This window comes from Biomphalaria glabrata, chromosome 11 (genome assembly GCF_947242115.1).
Source record: "Biomphalaria glabrata chromosome 11, xgBioGlab47.1, whole genome shotgun sequence".
Classification (NCBI taxonomy): Eukaryota; Metazoa; Mollusca; class Gastropoda; family Planorbidae; genus Biomphalaria; species Biomphalaria glabrata.
The window spans coordinates 41,635,529-41,660,696 of NC_074721.1; the positions used below are offsets into that span (position 1 = coordinate 41,635,529).

The 25,168-nt window shown below is 38.0% G+C and overlaps 1 protein-coding gene across 1 annotated transcript; it reads right to left on the reverse strand.

Moving 5' to 3' along the window:
• Positions 1–1,545: 1,545 nt before the first annotated feature.
• On the reverse strand, positions 1,546–10,205 carry LOC106074841 (mucin-2-like). Its single transcript, XM_056004633.1, has 6 exons — positions 10,121–10,205; positions 9,230–9,439; positions 8,201–8,371; positions 6,887–6,910; positions 4,526–5,508; positions 1,546–2,227 (listed from the first exon to the last, which is right to left on the reverse strand). Exons 1-6 carry the CDS (start codon positions 10,170–10,172, stop codon positions 2,012–2,014), a joined length of 1,656 nt encoding a protein of 551 aa, XP_055860608.1. The 5' UTR covers positions 10,173–10,205; the 3' UTR covers positions 1,546–2,011.
• Between the last annotated feature and the right edge of the window lie 14,963 nt (positions 10,206–25,168).

Consider the following 25,168-nt stretch of genomic DNA (forward strand, 5'->3'; position numbering starts at 1 on the left):
AAAAAATAATTTCAGTTTAGCTAGAGGTCGAGACGATCTTATGCTGAAACAGACTACATCTTTGAGTATGTCCGCATGCAGGCCCCATTCTTTAAAGAATTTATGAACATTGATAGACGTTGAGTATCATATCGCGCAACCAGTGGCGTAGAAATCATGGCCCGTATCGGTGTATACACCTAGGGGGCCCACGACCAATAGGGGGCCCGCGACCAATAGGGGGCCCACGACCAAAAGAGGGCCCACGACCAATGGGGGGCCCACGACCAATAGGGGGGCCCACGACCAATAGGGGGCCCACGACCAATAGGGGGGGCCACGACCAATAGGGGGGGCCACGACCAATAGGGGGGCCCACGACCTATAGGGGGGGCCCACGACCAATAGGGGGCCCACGACCAATACAGGGCCCAGGACCAATAGGGGGCCCAAACTGGTTCTTTACGCGTTGCCTGCAAAAATTTGGAAGTTTTAAACTGCTGAAAAATTTCACTTAAAAACATTTTTGTTTTATCGTTCGAAAATTAAATTTCTTGTATAATTGTCAAAACAGTCAAAAAAATCGATGTAAATATTATTACAATTGTATAAAACAGAACTGTTATCATTAATAGGAGAAGGGGCAAAGGCGAGTGACTGGCGTGTAAACCAGAAAGCTTTGAGCAGGAGGGGCTCGTTAGCCTTGGCTCGCTAAAACACCCTAGTAGGTGGTAAAGTCTGATTCAAACCCTTACTGCTTGAAGCTGTACCCAAAACATAGAAAAGTCTTTGGGAGTCAACCCTGGAGGAAAAATCAGGAGCCGGCGACTCTTGATGCAGCTTGAAGCTCACTGTGCTACACCCTGGCAGAGCTTGCGACGCCGCTGTTCCAAAACTGTATCGGAACTTCCCGTTCCTATTGATAGCTCAATTGCGTGGAGGTGGAGAGAGTCCAACTTCTGTTTGGGCGACATCGTTCGACCATAGCTAATGCTTACTAGATGCTTAAAAATAGATTGAAGATGGACACTTACAATAACCATGATCCTGTGGCCACCAACATTTTGAGAATCTCTGAACATGAGCTCAGGGGTAGAGCTGAAAACTAGGATTGAAATAATACTTTTTCCTGTAGCGTCGAACACAGACGAAGACATATGAACACGGACAGACTGACTGACAGGCCAAAATTATAATGTGATGAACGCAACAGTGTAAGAGAAAGACCGGAGGTCCACAAAAAACTCAGGAGGAGAAGTTTTAGAGATTTGATCTCTTTTCAGATTCTTTCCTCAATTTGTTTTATTCTTCAATGTTTCTCCCTCTCTCTCTCTCTGTTTTTTTTCTCTTTTTCTCTGTTTCTCTTTCTTCCATTTCTTTCTCTCTTTATGTCCTTCTGTTCTCTTTCTTTCTTTTATCTTTCTCTTATTCTCTTTTTCTCGGAGGTCCACAAAAAACTCAGGAGGAGATGTTTTAGAGATTTGATCTCTTTTCAGATTCTTTCCTCAATTTGTTTTATTCTTCAATGTTTCTCTCTCTCTCTGTCTGGTTTTTTTTCTCTTTTTTTTTCTGTTTCTCTTTCTTCCATTTCTTTCTCTCTTTTTGTCATTCTGTTCTCTTTCTTTTTTTCTTTCTCTTATTCTCTTTTTCTCTCTTCATGTCTGACTCTTATTTTTTTCTCTCTTTCTGTACTCTTTTTCAATTCTCTTTTCTCTCTTTCTGTACTCTTTTTCAATTCTCTTTTCTCAGTTTCTGTACTCTTTTTCACCTCGTTTTCTCTGTATTTTACTTTGAATTCTCTTTTTCTCATTTTTTGTACTTTTATTCATCCCTCTTTTTCTCTCTTTCTGTACTTTTTCAACTCTCTTTCTCTCTCTTTCTGTACTTTTTCAACTCTTTTTTTTCTCTCTTTCTGTACCTTCTTTCGCTCTCTATTTCTATCTTTCTTTCTCTTTCAGTCCCTTTGTCTTTTTTTTTTAAATTAAATTGCGTCATATAAATAATTTATAGTATAAATCTCTACAATGTCATATTATTTCAAGGCCTTCTTGGTCATTTTCTTTCTTGTGTGTTTTTTTAAAAAAATTTCCTGACTTCGAGAATCACACTGAACTAAACGGGTAAAGTCTAAGACTATTATACAACCAAAGACTGTCACTAAAACTATCACTCCGAAACTCCCCAAAATCTGGGCAGACTTTCTTTTGTCTTCAGCGGAAGTTAATCTTCTGATAGTTGAGGAAGCATTCTGAAAAAGATAAAAAAAATTTTCATAACATTTCCATATTTAGTCATAATGTTTAGTAATTTAACTGACACAGCCCGTGGCTGCAGGCGACTACATAACGAGACAGCTGGAGATCCCAGGCCGCGGGATACACATTAGAGACCAAAAGAAAATTCACAGACGTAGACGGCGAAAAAAAGAATTTATATCGACCACACGCGGACAATGGTTATGCCTGCTCTGAATGTGGCAAAATATGTAGGTCACAGATGGGGCGGTGTATTGACGTGAAATACTAGACTCCTCATTAATCTTCAGACTTGAAGACAAGCCTTATTATTATTATTATGTTAGAAAAGAACGAGTATTGTTATTATTATTATTATTATTATTATTATGTTAGAAATGAACGAGTTCTCATTCTCTGGCGCTGCCAGGGTCGAGTTTCGTTAAAAAGAAAAAAAATTCATCGTAGTCCCTTAAACTGTTTCCACTGAGGTGATGTGGCAGGTCTGCAGCAGTACCCCGCCCTCTGACAGGCAACGAGAATGTTCCTAGGAATGTTAAGGTATCTGTGAGGTCAGTTGTTATTATCCCCCGGTTGATATAACAATTGGGTATATTGTTATTTTAGGTAATTTCCATAAACGCTTAATCTCCAAGCCTAGGTTCCCATATTTTTGTTGTTTTTCCAGCTCAGTTCTTCTTAAATTATGAGACAGTGGTACGGCGATGTCAATAATGGTAGCGTTTTTTTCTTTTTTTATCAAGGAACAGCATTATTATTATGTTAGAAATGAACGAGTAGTCATTCTCTGGCGCTGCCAGGGTCGAGTTTCGCTAAAGAGAAACAAAATTCATCGTAGTCCCTTTAACAGTTTCAACTGAGGAATTTTCTGGTGATGTGGCAGGTCTGCAGCAGTACCGCCCTCTGACATTCAACGTAGATGTTCCTAGGAATGTTAAGGGCCTTGAAGGTGTCTGTGAGGTCAGTTGTTATTATCCCCTCGGTTGATATAACAATGGGGTATATTGTTATTTTGGACAATTTCCATAGACGCTTAATCTCCAAGCCTAGGTTCCCATATTTTCTTTGTTTTTGTATCTTTTATTATTATTATTATTATTATTATTATTATGCGAAAAAACAAACTAATATTCATTCTCTGGCGCTGCCAGGGTCGAGTTTCTTTCAAGAGAAACAAAATTAAATGTAGTCTCTTTATCAGTTTCCACCGAGGAATTTTCAGGTGATGTGGCAGGTCTGCAGAAGTACCGCCCTCTGACAGACAACGAGGATGTTCCTAGGAATGTTAAGGGCCATGAAGGTGTCTGTGAGGTCAATTGTTATTATCGATAATTTCCATAAACGCTTAATCTCCAAGCCTAGGTTCCCATATTTTTGTTGTTTTTCCAGCTCAGTTCTTCTTAAATTATGAGACAGTGGTACGGCGATGTCAATAATGGTAGCGTTTTTTTCTTTTTTTATCAAGGAACAGCATTATTATTATGTTAGAAATGAACGAGTAGTCATTCTCTGGCGCTGCCAGGGTCGAGTTTCGCTAAAGAGAAACAAAATTCATCGTAGTCCCTTTAACAGTTTCAACTGAGGAATTTTCTGGTGATGTGGCAGGTCTGCAGCAGTACCGCCCTCTGACATTCAACGTAGATGTTCCTAGGAATGTTAAGGGCCTTGAAGGTGTCTGTGAGGTCAGTTGTTATTATCCCCTCGGTTGATATAACAATGGGGTATATTGTTATTTTGGACAATTTCCATAGACGCTTAATCTCCAAGCCTAGGTTCCCATATTTTCTTTGTTTTTGTATCTTTTATTATTATTATTATTATTATTATTATTATGCGAAAAAACAAACTAATATTCATTCTCTGGCGCTGCCAGGGTCGAGTTTCTTTCAAGAGAAACAAAATTAAATGTAGTCTCTTTATCAGTTTCCACCGAGGAATTTTCAGGTGATGTGGCAGGTCTGCAGAAGTACCGCCCTCTGACAGACAACGAGGATGTTCCTAGGAATGTTAAGGGCCATGAAGGTGTCTGTGAGGTCAATTGTTATTATCGATAATTTCCATAAACGCTTTATCTCCAAGCCTAGGTTCCGATATTTTCGTTGTTTTTCCAGCTCAGTTTTTCTTTAAATTATAAGATAGTGGTACGGCGATGTCAATAATGGTAGCGGTTTTTTCTTTTTTTATCAAGGAACAGCATTATTGTTATTATTATTATTATTTCTATTATTATAGTATCTTTATTTATATAGAAAGAAAAATGCCTAACAAAGATATAGTTAATGGAATTTTACCTTAACATCTACATGAAGCTGATTTTTAATGTCTAGTAGAATTTCGTTCTTGCTGAGCTGTGACAAAGATGTTGGATTAGCTTCATGCGTGCAGCTGCAGCTGCAGAGGTTTAGATTCGTTGAAGCTTGTACAGCCTGTTTGGTGGTGTAGGGAGCTGATGTGGGTGTAGAGTGGGCGTAGGCAGTGGCGGCGGTGTCCGTAGTGTACGCTGGTGTTGTTGGACAGGAACTAAGGCATGCTGGTTGGGGGGCAGTTTGTAGGGCGAGAGGGAATGATGTTTGGGCGTAGTCTGTGGTGTTTGGGGCTGTTGACGGTGTGGGCATCCCAGGGAAGGAGTAAATTGAGAACTGCTGCTGGAGTGATGGCTGTACCGACACTGCGCTTGAAACTGTCTCAGTTGGATGAGACGATAATGGCTGGATAGTTGTCTCCCCTGCACGTGATGCGTTAGTCTCCCTTGAATCAGATACGATCGTTAAAGATTCGGTTATGGTGTTTTGGTTTGTAGTTGCTGGTGTTACAGCTGATGTGTTGCGTTCTAGTGGTGTGTTAGCATTACTTGATGTCACTGACATACTGTGGACACTAGTTGGTGTCACTGGCATACTGCTGGTACTAGTTGGCGTCACTAATATACTGTTGGCACTAGTTCGTGTGGCTGGCATACTGTTGACATTCAAAAGTGTCACTGTCACATAAGATGCTGTCACTGACATAATACTAGCACTAGGCGGAGTCACAGAAATACTATTACCATTAGAATCTGTCACCGCTGTTACATCAGATGTTGTCCCTGACCCACTGATGACACTAACGGATGTCCGTAACATACCGTTGACATAAGACTTTGTCGCTGTTGTAACGTAAGATGATGTCTCTGAGACACTGATGTTTCTAGACTCTGAGGCTGTAGTGACAGAGGTAGTCTCAAGGATGTTGATTGCTTGGGTTGATACATTTAACAACATGTTGATTTTGGCATCTGTAAACGTATTTGTACAAGTCATGGTACTATTTCATTATGTAAAGTAAACGCCATGGCATATATATACTTTAAAAAAACAACAAAGCTCTATAAGAACAAGAACTCCACATTTACAGACATAAATTTGAATATTATTATTATTATAGCTTTTATATATCGCTACTGTCATGCTTATAGCATGCTCAGAAGTCTTTTTGTCCAATCTCAGTTGTGGACCAGTTGGGGGGGAGGGGGGTATCTAGGAGTTGGTTTTCCGTGCTGCCTTTAGGCGCTCAGTAAACACAACTCTGCAGGAGTCGGGTGTCAAACGTCGAGCCCCCTTCTAGCGCACTTGACCTCTCGACCACGCTTCCCACTGTATACTGTATGATTTATTTCACTTTTATTTATCAACAAAATTAATTAATTGATTTTTTTTTTTGATTAATTCAATATTGCTAGGGACAAGAATAATTGTGCGAAGTTTCAACTTGATCAAATAATGGGAAGCTGGAGAAACGCGTGTATAAAAATGTGTACCAGGCACACAGACAGACAGACAGACAGACAGACGGAGTGAGTTCTTATAAACTTTGTAAAAACTATAATATAATGTAACATTTTTATATTAAATATTATTTTGCAAAAGAAAAAAAAATAGAGAGAGACAGACATAGTTACAGATACAGACACAGATTGATTGATTTATCGGTCGATTAATATTACAATCTAAGTTTGTCTCTCTAAGTAAAAGTAAAGTTCCCCCTTTCAGACCTTGTGGTCTATAGGGCAGATGATGTAAAGGTCATCTGTTTCTGTGGCCTACAGTTAACGAGGGTGTCATGTGGCCAGCACAACGACCAACCGCCTTTACTTTTCCCCAACTAATGTCAGGTACCCCTTTAGAGCTGGGTGGACTCAGAGGCGCCCAAAGATCCCGAAATGAAAAGCCCAGTCTTCACCGGGATTCGAGCCCGGGACCTTCGGTTCGGGAGTCAAGCGCTTTACCGCTCAGCCACCGCGCCTCTCTTTAGCTAACGTAAACATATCTGCTTTGAGTAAATTCCTGTGACACAAATCCCCGGCTTCGGTGCTGTGTCACTAGATCTACTTCTAGAATAACTACAACCGTATGACGACATAATGACCACACCGATAAAGCGTTGGCCTCAGGCCTGGAAGAGAAGCATGCCAAACACTTCTTAAACAGTCAAAGCTAATACCACCTTCACCTGCGCTACAGGTGGGCGGGAACGCCTCTCAGGAATGAGGCTTCACAGTCATATAAAGAAGTATTTTACAACACGAAGTGTACGACTGAAGGAGACCAAGTGCCGACTACTAATTACCACACCACTCCAGCGGTCACAAAAGTGTACATGGTGACATTTCCTACCTTGTGGATTCTGACAAACGTAACCTGAAAATAAAAAAACAATTTTAAAAAGTTCGGTAAACACAAAACTTTAAATTTTGCTCTAAGTTATTCAAACTGATTGCAACCAAAATCACAAACTGTTAGACAGAGTATAAAAGAAGACAGAGTACATAAAGAAAGTTTCTTGAAACACAAACAGCCCATCACATAGCAATTAAATATAAAAATAACATCCAATCATAAAAGTTTTAAAAAATTAAATGGATGATACACTTGACATCTTAAGACATCCTTTGCTAGAGCACGCTCAGTGCGCTATAGTTTAATCGCTCTTGTGGGCATTTGGTAGGCATGTGTATTTTGGAGAAGGCTTCCAGACTACATGTAGGCGCTAGCAGACACAACTCAACTTGAATAATATCTTGTATTCCCTGTCTACACTGCGGTGTCTGCTCGAACACCCCCCCCCACCCTTCAGCTAGCAGAGAGATTATATTACTTAGGATCCTGCAAGATTAAAAATCGAAATCGATCCACTTTGTTTTATCGAAAAATAAATTGCTCTAAAAAAATTGCTATTGTTGCTAATAGCTAGCCCATGCTCTTTACAGGCTTAACAAAAGCGGGACCTTATTGACTGCAGCTCCTCATATGTGTGTGCGAGTAGCTTATCTCTTACAAAGGTGGTTCTTATTTTTATTTTGGCCCTCTGTCAATATTCAGATTTTGCCATCCAATCTAAAATGGAGATATGTGTTTTCGGAGGATTTTTCAAACGCGTGGTGGATGAGAAGTTGGGTCCAAGGATGGCTGCCTGGTCGTGCGGTTTGCGCGCTGGACTGTCGTTCGGATTTATCGACGGTCGAGGGTTCAAACCCTGCCCGCTCCCATCCCCCCCCCCCCCCCCCGTCGCCCTGCGGGAGGTTTGGACTAGGAAGTAAACTATCTTCAGCTCTGAAAGAACATCCGAATTATGTAAAACAAACAAGACACATCCTTGTTTAACTCCGCAGGCACCATTAAACTGCACAGTACCCATATGAGTCCACCCAGCTCTAATGGGTACCTGACATTAGTTGGGGAAAAGTAAAGGCGGTTGGTCGTTTTGCTTTCCAAATGACACCCTCGTTAACTGTGGGCCACTAAATCAGGTGACCTTGACAGCATCTGCCCTTTAGATCTCAAGGTCTGAAAGGGGAACTTTAATTTTTTTTTTACATATGGTTGGCATTACCTCCCTCACACGCACACACACACTAACACACTTTTTCCACGTCTAGAGTAAAGACACAAAAACAGCATTTGTGAAAGAATATTCATCTATGTCTTTACCTCTCTTAATGTCACACTGGCGTGCTTCTAAAGCATATCCACTCACAGTAATTGCATTGTAGTATGCGGGCTCAAAGCTGACGCAAGAATAATTTACTCTGGCATCCTGGTTCGAGCCGGAACGAAAGTAGTCACTGGGGACATCGATGGACGAGTTCTCCCAATGGAAACCTATAGAGTTATGATAGTTTGCCTTATTAGATCAAACATTTCTATCCACACATTAAAGAAAACGTGTTTCTACACTATACTAGCTCAGGAGGCCTATGCATATAAAGTGTGTTTGTATAAGATCTCTGCTTTAACGTCATTTTCGTAACTATCAAGCTCCTTCAAGGAATACGATATGGACATTCACGGCCGGGGAAGCACTAGCACTAGCTCTCGATCGCTCCTCATGGCGTGAAGCTATGAGTCTCGGAGTCTCAAGATTTGAAGCAAGAAGAGTGGCCAGGGCGAAAGAGCGCCGAACCAACAAAAAGCTGAGAGAAGAAGCGTGCCTATCTGAAACTGACCTAACCCACCCATGCCACATGTGCGGCCGGCTTTTTGAAGCGAGGGTTGGACTTTACAGCCATCTTCGAGTCCATAGGAAATGAGAAATGTGCTCATCTTCGACCACGAAGGAGGAGCTATACAGTAACTATAAATAAAACATATAAACTTGAGCTAAATAGTACCAAAACGTATGCGTAGTGTGGTATCATAGTAGTATTCTTTCAAAGATCTAATATATTGACAACGCTTTTTTTTAATCCCACAAACTGAATAATATCTTTTATTCATAAACATTCCCAGTCTTTCATTATCAGTGAAGATAATGTATATTTAAAATATTTTTAAAGCTCTGTTATTTTAATATTGAAAAGAGTACATCTTATTACTTTACTGCACGCTTGTCTCCCATTTATTATTACGTAATAAGAGTGAAAGTAGTGCTATATAGAAGCTATAATTTAAATTTTTGAATAGCCTAAGTTGAAGTCTAGTTTAGGTCTAGTCCAAGTCTAGTCTATGTCTATGACTCACGTTCTTTTACATCTGTCCTGATGGCGCCAATCCAGTAACTCTTGCTGCTAAAGAGGTCACTTCTCCAGAAGTCAAAGTCAGACTGTTGCCTGGGTTGAAGCAAGATATAGCCATATTTACTGCTACACAGTGATGACGCATTGGGTCTAGTCACTTGGTCAGCGCATACCCTGTAAGTCGAGTTGACCTCTTGGCAATCTTCACCTAGAACTGAAAGTCAATAGATCATCTTATCAGGTACTCTCGCTTTCTTCGTCTTGTCATGCGCATTAGTATTTCAAGAGTGTCAAGCCGTAGAGTTACCTCAAAAAAAAAAAAAAGTACTTTTTTTATCGAATAAAAAGTACCCAAAAAAAAAAAAAAAAAAGAATTTCTCATTTTTAACTCTTTCTCTCCTAACCGACGATACAAACGTTGATTCCATCAGAATGTGGTAAATAATTACGGCGAGAAAGAGTTAATACTGTACAAATGTGCTGATTTGTGAGGCGAGGTTTGCAACCTGTCAGCAGATACTGTCTAATATTAGGTGCTATTTATAGCAAGGTCTGAAAGGACAGATGGTACAAAAGGTTACCTGTTTCTTTACTGCTGTTGGACTACGGTTAACGAAGGATATCACGTGGCCAGCACAACGACCAAGCCCCTTGACCGGGATTCCAACCCCGGACCGCTTAGTTCGGCACCAAGTGCTTTACCATTCAGCCACCGCGTCTTGGTAGCCATCACATGAAATACAACATTAACATTTTCTATTCCATTTGGGAAAATGAGAACAAGTAATTCCGAATATAAACTGCACAGAAATAGACCGACTAGCTGTGTGCGGCGACGTTGACATTAGAAAATCATTGTAGTGTTTGCGATTAAAATGTAACCAAACTTCATTACCTGGACTGGACAGTGTCAGGAATAAAAGTCCAAAATAAAATGTATTCAACATAGTGATGACAATGAGACTAAATTCTCCTCGACGACGTCTATGTATGCCACACTTCTGTTGATATAACCTTTGACATCAATGCACAGATAGGTCTGGCCCATTGGCGTCCGGCCCCCTTTCCGTCCGGAAAATAAATACACACCCCATAATTATGTCGGGATGCCTCGTTATCGCTAAAAACCCAGTGAAATCTGATTCCATGAGGCTTCATTGACAACTAATAGGGAGATGTTTCCTAGTTCCGGAAGCCCTGCGTCAAGGGCCGGATATGGTTCGCGTGCCGTTTTAACGGTCAATAGCACTTTCGATTCCCGGCTAAATAATTCTATACCCAGACAAAAGATACATATCGATAAAGCGTGACAACCGCTAGAAACACTAGTTTGACAGGATGTGTTGCTGACCTCTTGATATCAATGGCCAGAAGGCGTGCATAATTAAAAGTCATGTATAGATTTGATATAATGTTTCCAACTCATTGATAACGAAAGTCCAAAAACATAATTTTTTTTAGGTCAATGCACATGAACTAAATGTAATTGAATTCAAATGGATCAATTATTAAGATGTGATATGGGTCTCTTCGAAAAATAATCGATAGTTGCAGTTGGCTATTAACTTTCAGAACTTGAGAGAGGTTCTGTTTTTGTACAAAGATATTTGTTTATTTTAGGAAACGATAAGTCCATCATTTAGATGATTTAGATCAACAACTAAACAGTAACCATAAACAACAAGCTAGAATAGAGTGAACACTGTCTAAATCTTTACACCAACACACAATAAAGACTTTTCTATCTCAGAAAGCTAAGGGAAAGAAATTGAACTTGACTGAAGCGGTGTTATGTGTTGAATTAGTCCCCTTTATTGTTTGTAGAAAGAAAAGTTAGTAAAGAGCTATAAAACCATATGGAGGCGCGGTGGCTGAGCGGTAAAGCGCTTGGCTTCCGAACCGGGGACCGGGGTTCGAATCCTGGTGAATTTTTAATTCCGGGATATTCGGGCGCCTCTGAGTCAACCCATCTCTAATGGGTACCTGACATTAGTTGGGGAAAAGTAAAGGCGGTTGGTCGTTGTGCTGGTCACATGACACCCTTGTTAACCGTAGGCCACAGAAACAGATGACTTTACATCATCTGCCCTATAGACCACAAGGTCTGAAAGGGGAACTTTACTTTACTTTTTATAAAACCATAAGCATCTCCTTCCTGGCACAGTGGTTAGCGTGTCGGCTTGAGGAGACTGATGATACCTTAACCCTAGAGTATGAATTCAGGTATCTCCCTTTTTTAAAATTATAAATACATGTAAAAAGCGATAACCGAGATACCCCCTCCTTTCTCCCCCTCCCCACCCCACCCCCCACCTTCTACCCATTTTAACTGGGCCAGACAAGCGATAGGATCATAGCGTAGTGAGAATGCTAAAATCCTCATGAAATTGCGCTAAACGAAATCAATTGGTAAAAATATTTCAAATCGCACAGATTTATTATTGTAAGTCTAGCTCTATGAAAGAATGTACTTATATACTTATAAGATGACAGATCCAAACTAATGGATAAAATTACATTTAATATGAGATTCAATATTTTCTTTGATAAAAGTTGAAACGATGACAGCCACCCCCCCCCTTTTTTTTTTCCCACGCAGCTGTTGTCTTGCAATGGAACAGCTGGTTCTACGGCTGCACTGGCATGGTGGTGGAGGGAGGTATGGATAACCACGCGAAAGTGCCCAGTAAGTCCCACGGAAGGTACCAGCTAAAAGTGCCCAGTAAGTCCCACGGAAGGTAGCAGCTGAAAGTGCCCAGTAAGTCCCACGGAAGGTACCAGCTAAAAGTGCCCAGTAAGTCCCACGGAAGGTACCAGCTAAAAGTGCCCAGTAAGTCCCACGGAAGGGTACCAGCTAAAAGTGCCCAGTAAGTCCCACGGAAGGGTACCAGCTAAAAAGTGTCCAGTAAGTCCCACGGAAGGGTACCAGCTAAAAGTGCCCAGTAAGTCCCACGGAAGGTACCAGCTAGATAGATAAAAGCAGTTTACGATTGCCTGATTCTGAACTGGACACTGCCCGGTCGGAACCTACTTTACCAAAAATTAAGGAAAACATCGACTCGCTGAGCCGACGCTGCCACCTAGGAAACGATTGAGTATTTGCAGTTCGAATGTTTTGGTCAGAGAACGGAGACAGGGAAACTCTGAGAAGGGCGGACGTCTACCTTGTCCGTACTACTAGAGACTAGTGTTCTCAATACAGCGCCCATAGGGGATTAACTCTTTCTCTCCGAACTAACGATACCAACGTTGATTCAACCAGAAAGTGGTCAATAATTACGGAGAGAAAGAGTTAATATCTACGAAGTTCTGCAAGTGTATAGTAATGTGTTTCACAAGCTGCTTAAAGCAAAACTCCTATGGTTTTGCCAATTTTTTGATATAATGTGTTTTTTAATATACAGGTAACCAGGGCCGGTCCTAACAATTGCGGGGCACTATGCTAAAGTGATTGCGCGGGCCCAGTTTGGGTAAGGAGAAAGCATGATGTCGAAATTAAGATTTCGTATTAGAATATAGATTCGTCGTTGCAATACATTTTAATGAAAGCTAACAATGCCGGGGTTATTTCTTGAGGTCGTAGGATTGGCACCCCAAATTACAATTTTGACAATTTTTTAGGACATTTTCATGAGTTTTCAGGATATTTTAGAATTCCAGGATTTTTTCTTATATTTTCGATTTCATGAGATTTCAATGAGGTCCTGGAAAATCAGGAGGCCACGGAAACCCTTGTTATTATATAAAAGTTATAATGTTTTATACTATTATAATTTACACCTAGAATTTGCACGGGGCCTATGAAAATGCGGGCCGCATAGGTTGACTATCTCTGACCAGGGTGTTCCACTCAGTCAGACACGCTGTGTGTGTGTGAGGCTGTATCAATGACTGTCGTAGCCTATGGACTAGGCCCAGCAGTCACTGTAAGAATGGAGCGATCGTGGCCTTCGTGGACTATTTCGAAGACACCGACGCGATGCGATTGGTTAGATCTAGAGGGGAGTGACGTAAGCAATGTCTAAATATAGTCTCCTACTTTGAGAAGTGAAGAATTTACGGTTTATTGCATAGAAATGTAAGAACTATAAGCATCTAAATAAAACAAATTGTTTAATGTTTACTATTCCAACTTTTTAACCCAGAATTTAAATGTCAATAAGTCAGATTTGAAAAACCATCGGAGTTTCCCTTTAAGGTTTATCGGCTCCTGATTATTTTCCTCATGATCGACTCCCGATGCTTTGCCATGTTTTCGTATTACAGATACTTATAATAATAATCTTATCTTATGATACAGACGTTACTCCAAAAAAGAAGATGATTACGTCCTACGCGTCAAGCGTTTAGTCATGCAAATTAACCAATGACCTAAACTCCACCAAGTCACTGGTTTTCCTGGCTAGCTCAGGCAACCCATTCCATGCTCTAATAGCACTAGGGAAGAAGGAGCTTTAGTACAAATTTGTCCTAGCATATGGAATGAGGAATGTGCCTTTATCTTTGTGTCTTTCTGAGTATTTTATAAAATATTGTTTTTGTATTTGAAGATTATGGTTCAGTGTTTTATGTATAATTGCTACTTTACTTTTAAGTCTTCTATCCTGAAGGCTTTCTAAATTTAGTGATTTTACTAATAATACAAGCAAATAAGGATAACATTAAGACAGGGCGAAATATTAACATCTCTTTACTTGAAGTGTTTTCCGTAGTACTGTCTTGGGTGGAGTGCTGATTGATGAAGCCGTTGTCGTATCAGGGAAAATGCGGTAAATGAGAGATGGGAAATTACTCTAAAAAGTTAATTGACAAATATTCATTCTTGCTTTATATTTTTATCTTAAAACTAAAACAAAACAACAAAAACGATTTTCATTTTTTTTTTAGGAATTCTTACCTGATGGCTTCTGACAGACAAATGCTGAAAACAATTAATAAGAGAATGATTGACTCATAATTATGTTAATGTAACAAATAGATTAAAAGTGGAACATCTTGGTTTTAATTGAAATTTTGGGTACTGTTAAAGTATGTATCTCACAAATGGAGTCCCACCTGATACGGATTATTCAACAGATACAATTCAAGGGAACATACATGGGAACAGCATGCATCGGAGGGAACAAGAACAAAAAAAATATAACTGTAGGGAACCTTTTAAATAGGAAACTAGTAAAGCACTACTGAACTGGTATAAAGAAGTGCTAGGTACAAGGGGGCATCAATAACTCTTCAAAGTCAGTGGTTTCCATGGCTGATTTAAGCAACCCGTTGCTTGCTCTAATGGGAAAAGAGAAAAATGACACTAATTAAAATTTGTCCTGGAATATGTAATAAGTGTCTTCAGCTTTGTGTCTTTCCGAGTAGTTTATTGGGTTTTGTTTTTCTGTATGTAAAGTATGGTTCAGTGTTTTACTTTACATTGATACTTTACCTTTTATTGTTACTTTACTTTTCATTGATACTTTACTTTTCATTGATACTTTACTTTTCATTGATACTTTACTTTTCATTGATACTTTACTTTTCATTGAGACTTTACTTTTCATTGATACTTTAGTTTACATTGACACTTTACTTTTCATTGATACTTTACTTTTCATTGATACTTTACTTTACATTGATACTTTACTTTTCATTGATACTTTAATTTTATTGATACTTTAATTTTATTGATACTTTACTTTTCATTGATATTTTACTTTTCATTGATACTTTACTTTACATTGAGACTTTACTTTTCATTGATACTTTAGTTTACATTAATACTTTAGTTTTCATTGATACTTTACTTTTCATTGATACTTTAGTTAACATTGACACTTCACTTTTCATTGAGACTTTACTTTTCATTGATACTTTAGTTTACATTGACACTTCACTTTTCATTGATACTTTAGTTTACATTGACACTTTACTTTTCATTGAGACTTTACTTTTCATTGATACTTTAGTTTACATTGATACTTCACTTTTCATTGAGACTTTACTTTTCATTGATACTTTAGTTTACATTGACACTTCACTTTTCATTGAGACTTTACTTTTCATTCATACTTTACTTTTCATTGATACTTTACTTTTCATTGAGACTTTACTTTTTATTGGTACTTTACTTTTCATTGATACTTTACTTTTTATTGATACTTTACTTTTCATTGAGACTTAACTTTTCATTGATACTTTACTTTACATTGATACTTTACTTTACATTGATACTTTACTTTACATTGATACTTTACTTTTCATTCATACTTTACTTTTCATTGATACTTTACTTTTATTGATACTTTACTTTTCATTGATACTTTACTTTTCATTCATACTTTACTTTTCATTGATACTTTACTTTTCATTGATACTTTACTTTTCATTGATACTTTAGTTCTCATTGATACTTTACTTTACATTAATACTTTACTTTACATTGATACTTTACTTTACATTGATACTTTATTTTTCATTGATACTTTACTTTTCATTGATACTTTACTTTTCATTGATACTTTACTTTTCATTGAGACTTTACTTTTCATTCATACTTTACTTTTCATTGATACTTTACTTTTCATTGATACTTTACTTTTCATTGATACTTTACTTTTAATTGATACTTTACTTTTCATTCATACTTTACTTTTCATTGATACTTTACTCTTCATTGATACTTTACTTTTCATTCATACTTTACTTTTCATTCATACTTTACTTTTCATTCATACTTTACTTTTCATTGATACTTTACTTTTCATTCTGACTTTACTTTTCATTGAGTCCTTACTTTTTATTGATACTTTACTTTTCATTGATACTTTACTTTTCATTGATACTTTACTTTTCATTGATACTTTACTTTTAATTGATACTTTACTTTTCATTCATACTTTACTTTTCATTGATACTTTACTCTTAATTGATACTTTACTTTTCATTCATACTTTACTTTTCATTGATACTTTACTTTTCATTGATACTTTACTTTTCATTGATACTTTACTTTTCATTCTGACTTTACTTTTCGTTGAGTCCTTACTTTTTATTGATACTTTACTTTTCATTGTTACTTTACTTTTCATTGATACTTTACTTAACATTGAGACTTTACTTTTTATTGATACTTTACTTTTAATAATAATCCCCCAGGCCACCACCTGTTATTTTTGCATTTAATATTACAGCCAATGCCATGTTATCTAGCTCTTCATGCTGCTATTTAAATTAGTGACCATGTTGCATGTAGCCCACACATTAGACATTAGATATATTTATTAAGTACATTATCTCATGTCACGATGTCGAATGTCAGAATGCAAGGGGCCCCTAAAAGAGGCCAAAGCCTACACTCAAACCTCCAACCCACTTTGAAGTGGGAGAAATAACGTGTACACACGTTTTACTACACAGACAGAGTAAGTCGATATAAGGTTTGTACTGACTAAGAAATGATAGACTGCCATCAGTTTCATAAAGTAGGCATTGTATTTAAGAAACTTCTTTTTATATACTTCAAACGTCTAGCACCTTGTCGTATAGACATTATACTTTTACACCAGTGTTTCTCAACCTGTATTTCGCAGAACCCTAATGTTCCTCGAGGCCTGAAATAGATGTTCCCACAAACTACTGGAATAATGAAAAACTATCAGGCAGGCCACCACGTGAATTTATCTCTCTTAAAAATAAGCAAAGTGTTCCGCTAAATACTCAAAATGTGTGAAGTGTTCCGTTAAGAAAAAAGTTTGGGAACCACTGTTTTACATTTAAAAATAAAATATGACGTCTTCTTGTTATATCCCCAATAAATAGTCGTAGAACGTGCAGTCTTACCTTTTAGATTCGAACAGGGTCCTCCTAAGAATCCGTACACCTCGTCGCTGGAAAACAAAATGTTTTGTCGCTCGAAACTAACACAGTCATTCAGTAGGCCTTCTACGTTACCCAGGATACCATTCGGGAAGTAGGAACTTGGAACAGAGACGCTCGTGTTTTCCCAGACGTAACCTGCATGCAAAAATATCTTCGTAACTATTGATGGCGGTCGTTGACTTGTCGCACCAAACTGCTGGTAGACAACTATACCACTTTAGGCATATTATAATTTAAACTTATAAAACTTGAAGGAAACTTGAATAACTTTTAGTACAGTATCGACAAAGTCAACTAAAGATGGAATGAAATCAATGTAGTAGGCTTTAGTAATAATATGAAATAGCATTTTAAACAAAGCTAACTCATTAGAAAAACGCGGCTTTTCACTTTGGCAATCTGCAGTCGCCTCGTGTACTCAATTCAGTTCACGACGATGTCGCTTATCTGTATCATTCACAATTGCATAGCCACTAGATAAGGCCCTAAGCTATTTGATTTTATGGATGGCTGCCTGGTCGTGCGGTTTGCGCGCTGGACTGTCGTTCAGATTTATCGATGGTCCAGGGCTCAAACCCTGCCCGCTTCTATCCCCCGTCGTCCTGCGGGAGGTTTGGACTAGGAAGTAATTATCTTCAACTCTGAAGGAACATCCGAAACATGTAAAACATTTGACAAAACATTGAGATAGGTCCAGATATTATATGTCAGTACCTAGAGGTTCAAACTAATATACATTTAAATAGAAGTTAGATATTGAAATCATCCTTAAGGCAATTTATCATCATCTGTCCCTTGACTTTCGTCGTAGGCGTGCTGTGACAGTTCGCGTAACCAAATCCCTCCAATTTTCCCGGTCCGGAGCTGTTCTTAGTAGGATATCAAGAGAGAGGCCGGTCTATTCGTATATATTGTCCAGCCAGCTTGTCTTCGGACGATCCTTCGTGCTCCCTCTACTCACAAGTCCACTGTACTTTGACGAATGACTTTTGACTGCGAGTCATGGCTTGCAATGTAATCAGCTTTCGTCTCTTTACAGTATTGAGGAGCTCCTCCTGTCTGTCAGCCAGAGTGTTTGACTTGCAAAAGTACAAACTCATTTGTATTCTTTTACTGGTATTGTTATGACATGATTAGGACTTAGTTATTTGTTTCAGGAATAAGGGGAAAGTTTTACTTAGTGACAAGTGACGTGACAGATCTTTAAAAAACAAGAACGCTCTAAGTGACGCTAGAAAGAAGACGCTTCGTGGAGAGCAGTAGAATAGATATACGGATTTACGGACATAGCTGACATCGGACGATTCCCTTCTTGATTATTAAATATATTTGTAGAACAACATCAGCGTCGACTACACATTTTGATTGTTTCGGCCTTTCGCCGGTGTTACTGAAGTAGTTTGAGTTCAGTGTTACTTCCAGTCAGACGTAGATCTACACTAGTTATATTTCAAAGAATCAACACCGCGCGGAAGCCTTAACAGTATCTAATACCCAGAGTTTTTCTGTAGCATTTACTCTCAAAGGCTTGAATTCTTATTTCGGTACTCATTAAAGGCTCATTCAGACATTTATTCGATGGCACTATAGAAGTGGAGGCTTTAAGCTATGACTTGTTTGACCTATCCATTAGCACTTGTGATGACAAATTATGTAGGTCACATATAGGATTACATAGACAGGTAAAATCCTGCAATCTTTCTAATCTTCTGACTCGGAAGATAAAATAAAGCTATCACTTACTTTTCAATACGCTTAAGCCGACGGCCCCAACCCAGTATTTTTTGCTGTTATCTAGTCTGGTTTTCCAGAGGTCAAACTCTGCTTGTTCCCTGGGCTGAAGTAGATAGTAGCCGCTGTGTCCACTACACTGAGACGCTGCTTCAGACCTAGTGACCTCGTTAGGACACACCCAGTAGGTATTGTCGACAGTGTAGCAATCCTCACCTAGAGCTGAAGAGTAACAAGGAAAATAAAAAAAATACTTTTTAAAAAAAGGAAAGAACGGCACATTTACTGCTAAAGCTCTCCATTCTCCAAGATGTATTTCATTTTTCTATAACAACTAAATCACTTAAATATCACTAATTAATTAACTAACTGGTTAATATTTGTATTAATTAATGTATTGTCTTCGACAAATAATAAATTTTCAAAGTCTCAACTTGATATTAGAATGGTAAGTTCGAGAAATAACATAAACAAAACTTGTATCAGACAAAAAAAATCTTATTGATTCAATTTGGATTATGCATATATTTTATGTTTATAACTATTTTTAAAAAAATGTTTTAAATCACTGTAAATTAGGTTACATACACAATAAAACACATAACTGTTCTTATTAATCCAACACACTTTAGTCAAAATCGCGTCAACATAAAACCTTTTAATTCAGAATATTTCAGCCCAAAACTATTCAGTCAAAACAGAATATACATTAGGGCCAAAACCCTTAACTTCAATATACGTTAGACCAAAAAACTTCAATTCAATTTACTTTAGACCAAAACACTTGAATTCAATAAACTTTAGACCAAAACACTTGAATTCAATAAACTTTAGACCAAAACACTTGAATTCAATAAACTTTAGACCAAAACACTTGAATTCAATAAACTTTAGACCAAAACACTTGAATTCAATAAACTTTAGACCAAAACACTTGAATTCAATAAACTTTAGACCAAAACACTTGAATTCAATAAACTTTAGACCAAAACACTTGAATTCAATAAACTTTAGACCAAAACACTTGAATTCAATAAACTTTAGACCAAAACACTTGAATTCAATAAACTTTAGACCAAAACACTTGAATTCAATAAACTTTAGACCAAAACACTTGAATTCAATAAACTTTAGACCAAAACACTTGAATTCAATAAACTTTAGACCAAAACACTTGAATTCAATAAACTTTAGACCAAAACACTTGAATTCAATAAACTTTAGACCAAAACACTTGAATTCAATAAACTTTAGACCAAAACACTTGAATTCAATAAACTTTAGACCAAAACACTTGAATTCAATAAACTTTAGACCAAAACACTTGAATTCAATAAACTTTAGACCAAAACACTTGAATTCAATAAACTTTAGACCAAAACACTTGAATTCAATAAACTTTAGACCAAAACACTTGAATTCAATAAACTTTAGACCAAAACACTTGAATTCAATAAACTTTAGACCAAAACACTTGAATTCAATAAACTTTAGACCAAAACACTTGAATTCAATAAACTTTAGACCAAAACACTTGAATTCAATAAACTTTAGACCAAAACACTTGAATTCAATAAACTTTAGACCAAAACACTTGAATTCAATAAACTTTAGACCAAAACACTTGAATTCAATAAACTTTAGACCAAAACACTTGAATTCAATAAACTTTAGACCAAAACACTTGAATTCAATAATCTTTAAACCCAATCTCTTGAAGTCAAAAATTTCTTAGCCGGAAACACTGACATCTGAAGCTTTTAAGTTCAAAACATCTGACTGAATTCACGTTGGTCAGTTTGTGGCTGTTAATGAGCGTCTTTTAAGTGTCAATTTTGCCCCCTTGACCAACAAATTTTGACCTGGTATTTTAGTCAGAAGGACTTTATTTCAAAACACTTTTTTTTTCAAAAGTTTCAGTCCGAAAGACATACATCATGAAGGCAGGCGACAGCTCACTATCGGGAGTATAATAATGATATATCGTGTATCCTCAAGCTTGAGACGGTGTTAAACTCGCCCAAACGGTTGGTCATCAGGGCATCCTGTCACGCTCACCCATACGGGAGTTGGTCATCAGGGCGTCCTGTCACGCTCACCCATACGGGTGGTGGTCATCAGGGCATCCTGTCACGCTCACCCATACGGGTGGTGGTCATTAGGGCATCCTGTCACGCTCACCCATACGGGTGGTGGTCATCAGGACATCCTGTCACGCTCACCCATACGGGTGGTGGTCATCAGGGCATCCTGTCACGCTAAAAAATACGGTGGTGGTAATCAGGGCATCCTGTCACGCTCAGCCATACGGGTGGTGGTCATCAGGGCATCCTGTCATGCTCACCAATACGGTGGTGGTCATCAGGGTATCCTGTCACGCTAAAAAATACGGTGGTGGTCATCAGGGCATCCTGTCACGCTCACCCATACGGGTGGTGGTCATCAGGGCATCCTGTCACGCTCACTCATACGGTGGTGGTCATCAAGGCATCCTGTCACGCTCACTCATACGGTGGTGGTCATCAGGGCATCCTGTCACGCTCACCCATACGGGTGGTGGTCATCAGGGCATCCTGTCACGCTCACCCATACGGGTGGTGGTCATCAGGGCATCCTGTCACGATTACTATACGGTGGTGGTCATCAGGGCATCCTGTCATGATTACTCATACGGGGATGGTCATCAGGGCTTCTTTTCACGCTCCCCCATACGGTGTTGGTTATCAAGGCGTCCTGTCATCTCTGGCTGTAGGTGACGATTATGTTTCGCACCATTAAGGAGTCGTCTGGACTGAGCCTCTGCAGTCGATGACCATCAATCTCTGAAGAAGTGCAAATCTATCTTCTAAAGAATTGCCCAAATTAAGATCACGAGCTCAATATTTCGAATTAATGTTTTTTGTGGTTTTTTTTTGTGTTTTTTTTTTGTGGTTTTTTTTTTTTTTTTTTTTTTTTTAAATTCACTTTTTAAAAGATAACGTTGCAAAAAAAAATAAAAAAAAATCGAATTTTATGGCATCACAACAAATGTGAAAACTTTGTTCAGAAATAGTTCATAGTTCTTGCGTTCATTTGCCTGTCCTATTTTCCGCTCTAGACACGTGAAGGTCCGCCTACAACCCACATGGGCTTACATCTCCCACGAAATGCATGATTTTTGCAGTTTCAAAGGTCAATGTCTTTATTTACTAGTAAAGTCCAACATTTCTGGGAGACATACACCCACAGAGGTTTTTATGGATGGTTTGTTGTCAGTACCTAGTCATTCTCAAACTGTGGGGGAGGCTCTGTTATCTTGTAGTTATAGAAATATTGAGGCGGACAAAATGTGCGGCTGTTATCAAATACACTGTTCTTTTTTTATTTATTTAAATTTAACATCTGATTTTATTATTTATTTTTATTCAGTACTGAAGAGATTACATTGCCAACAACACATATTTTTTTTTATAGGAAACCTCAGAATTTGCGCTATTCAATTTTAGCTTTATCATCATAGGAATCCTTGTGCCTTAGGCCTCTTTTCTTTGCCCCTTTTTTGGCTTTATATATATATATATATATATATATATATATATATATATATATATATATATATATATATTTTAAAACAAAATCATGTTTATTTAGCTGATGAACATGTGCTGATAGAATCAATCAAACTAGTAAAGCCGAAAGTATCATTAGGCTCTGTCAGGTTCCACAGCAATGGTATCAATCCATGCAACAAGAAAAATTCATAGTTTCTTTAATGAATCACTTGCACATGAAACATGCATATACAAAATGAGTATTGCTATAAATGATAACACAGATGTTGCATATTTTCACTCATGTTTTGATTAACAAAATCAAAGTAATCCTCCTGACTATCATTATGAATATATCTCGACTAAATATATCAAATTGCAGCAATTATTATATTTTTTATCACAGTAGTATAATACTAATTAGTTACAGCTTAAGATAACAATGTACTGAATATATCTCGACTAAATATATCAAATAGCGGTAATTATTATATTTTTTGTCACAACAGTATAATACTAATTAGTTACAGCTTAAGATAACAATGTACTGAATATATCTCGACTAAATATATCAAATTGCGGTAATTATTATATTTTTGTCACAACAGTATAATACTAATTAGTTACAGCTTAAGATAACAATGTACTGGTATGTTTAACAATTTCAACAAGGATACTATATGTCACATATAGTACAACTATATTTGAAACTTGAAAAACTAGCATTTTCAAATCTTCATTGCCCTCCCTTGTAAGATACCTCTGCCTGGTCGTGCGGTTTACGCGCTGGACTGTCGTTCAGATTTATCGATGGTCCAGGGTTCCAACCCTGCCCGCTCCCATCCCCTGTCGTCCTGCGGGAGGTTTGGACTAGGAAGTAAACTATCTTCAACTCTGAAGGAACATCCGAAACATGTAGAACATTTTACAAACAAAACAAACAAACATTTTACAACCCAGGGCTTCTCAACCTGTGGATCGCGACCCCCTTGGGGGTCGATTGACGATTTGCCAGGGGTCGCCAAACACCATCGAAAAAACAGATTGTTATTGTCTATGCATCTATTGCTGTATGTGTGTGTGTGTGGGGGGGACGCGGCAAAATGGTGGATTGTAAAAAAGGGGTCGCCGAGCATAATAGGTTGAGAACCGCTGCTGTAACCCTTCAAACAATAATAATTTGTATAAATTTTCTTCAATATTAAATCATCAATTTATTGGTTGCATCATTGGCTTGATTTTCAAATGCATGCTTCATATGTACAGTATTGTCTAGTCAACAAATATTCAAATTTTACAAAATGAAAGCATTATCATGAATAAAATATTTGTAAACAATGTTCGAATCTATTCACAAAAGTACACAGCAATAAAAAAATAACTTACAGGATCAGGTCTGTTTTTAATTACAATGTTGAATGTTATGATTGATCTTTCTATACTAAAAAAAAACACCCCAACAAAACAGTTATTGTTACCATTAGGAATACTACAGTTGCTGATGTTTACAGAGAATCAATGTTTTCTTGTGTAGTCCATGTCAAAGTAGATCACAGTGTTTGTTATATCATCCCTATGGTAGCGCTGAATGTCTTCCACCTCCGATGCCTGAGGCGGATCTTTTAAAGAAGGTGGCAAGATAAGATAACCAATGAGGAAGTGCTGCAAAGAGCAGGGTACCAGGACATCCGCTCTGTTATCAGCAGCAGACGCCTTGGCTGGCTTGGCCACGTTCGTAGAATGCCAGTAGGTCGACTTCCACAGGACATTCTGTATGGCGATCTAATAGAAGGCAGGAGAGCCGCTGGTCGCCCACTTTTACGTTATACGGATGTATGCTCTTCAAAATCGACACTAGCAGCTGGGAAGAGGTGGCACTGGATAGATCCACATGGAGAGAGAGCATAAAGGAAGGGTCACGGATTGCAGATGTCATACACAGCAGAAGCAGAAAGAAGGGTGAAAATGCAACGGCGCCTGGTGATTATATATGCCCAACCTGCGATCGCAGCTGTTGCAAAGGGAAAAGATCATCTCTCGAGACGTAAAATGCCACAGAACCCTGTAGTAGCGCACTAACTTTTCAGGAAGGGTCAGCTGAGCGGAAATCTGTCCATGCTCTAGACCTAAAGCATGTCTAATCAGGTGTGTTGTCACGTTGTCGGGCACAGCCCGTTTAGCTAAACCACTTTTGCGCTTTCGGAGCATTGTGTTGACTTCACCAAATTTTGCATTTTCTGGAGGATGAAAATGGGCCAGGACTTGGCGGCCATCGAAATGGTGACCAACCAGAGAAACAACTTTATCCACAGACATTTCTTCGGAGTCCCACAAACCATCAGTTGAAATCACTAGAAGCCTATCTCGGGGTATCATCCTATAGTCTTTTAGTCAGAATCTAAATATGGAGGTGTCCGAAAATGTTTTGGTATGTTTTTTTGTTTTTTTTTTTTTTCACGAATCCTCAGAATTTGCGCTATTCATTTTTAGCTTTAGCTTTTTTTTTTTTTTTTTTTTTTTTATGTAAATGTTTTAATTTCAAATTTTAAGGTAACATTTTTTTTTTTGCAAACATTGAACTCTATAATGCAAACTTTGAACACAGTCAAACCATTTGAACTAAAGCAGCTGTTCAAACAAAGTTAAAGTGAATAGTTTCTCATTGGGTTGGCCTCGGTAATGGTACTAAAAGTAGCAAAGTCACAATGTCCTTCCAAGGCAATAGTTATAAAATACATTTTACAATAGCTACTAGCCTGCTATCTACAGATTATCAAACATTGAAAATAAAATCCCATTCAAACTAAGTTTTTGAA

Excerpts from the sequence above, each read along its gene's own strand:
- LOC106074841 (XM_056004633.1), bottom strand. The coding sequence starts at position 10,172 with ATGTTGAATACATTTTATTTTGGACTTTTATTCCTGACACTGTCCAGT. Across the intron at positions 8,372-9,229 it reads CAGGACAGATGTAAAAGAAC|GTTTCCATTGGGAGAACTCG; the intron begins GTGAGTCATAGA and ends ATAACTCTATAG. Across the intron at positions 5,509-6,886 it reads CGTTTGTCAGAATCCACAAG|ATGCCAAAATCAACATGTTG; the intron begins GTAGGAAATGTC and ends ATACGTTTACAG.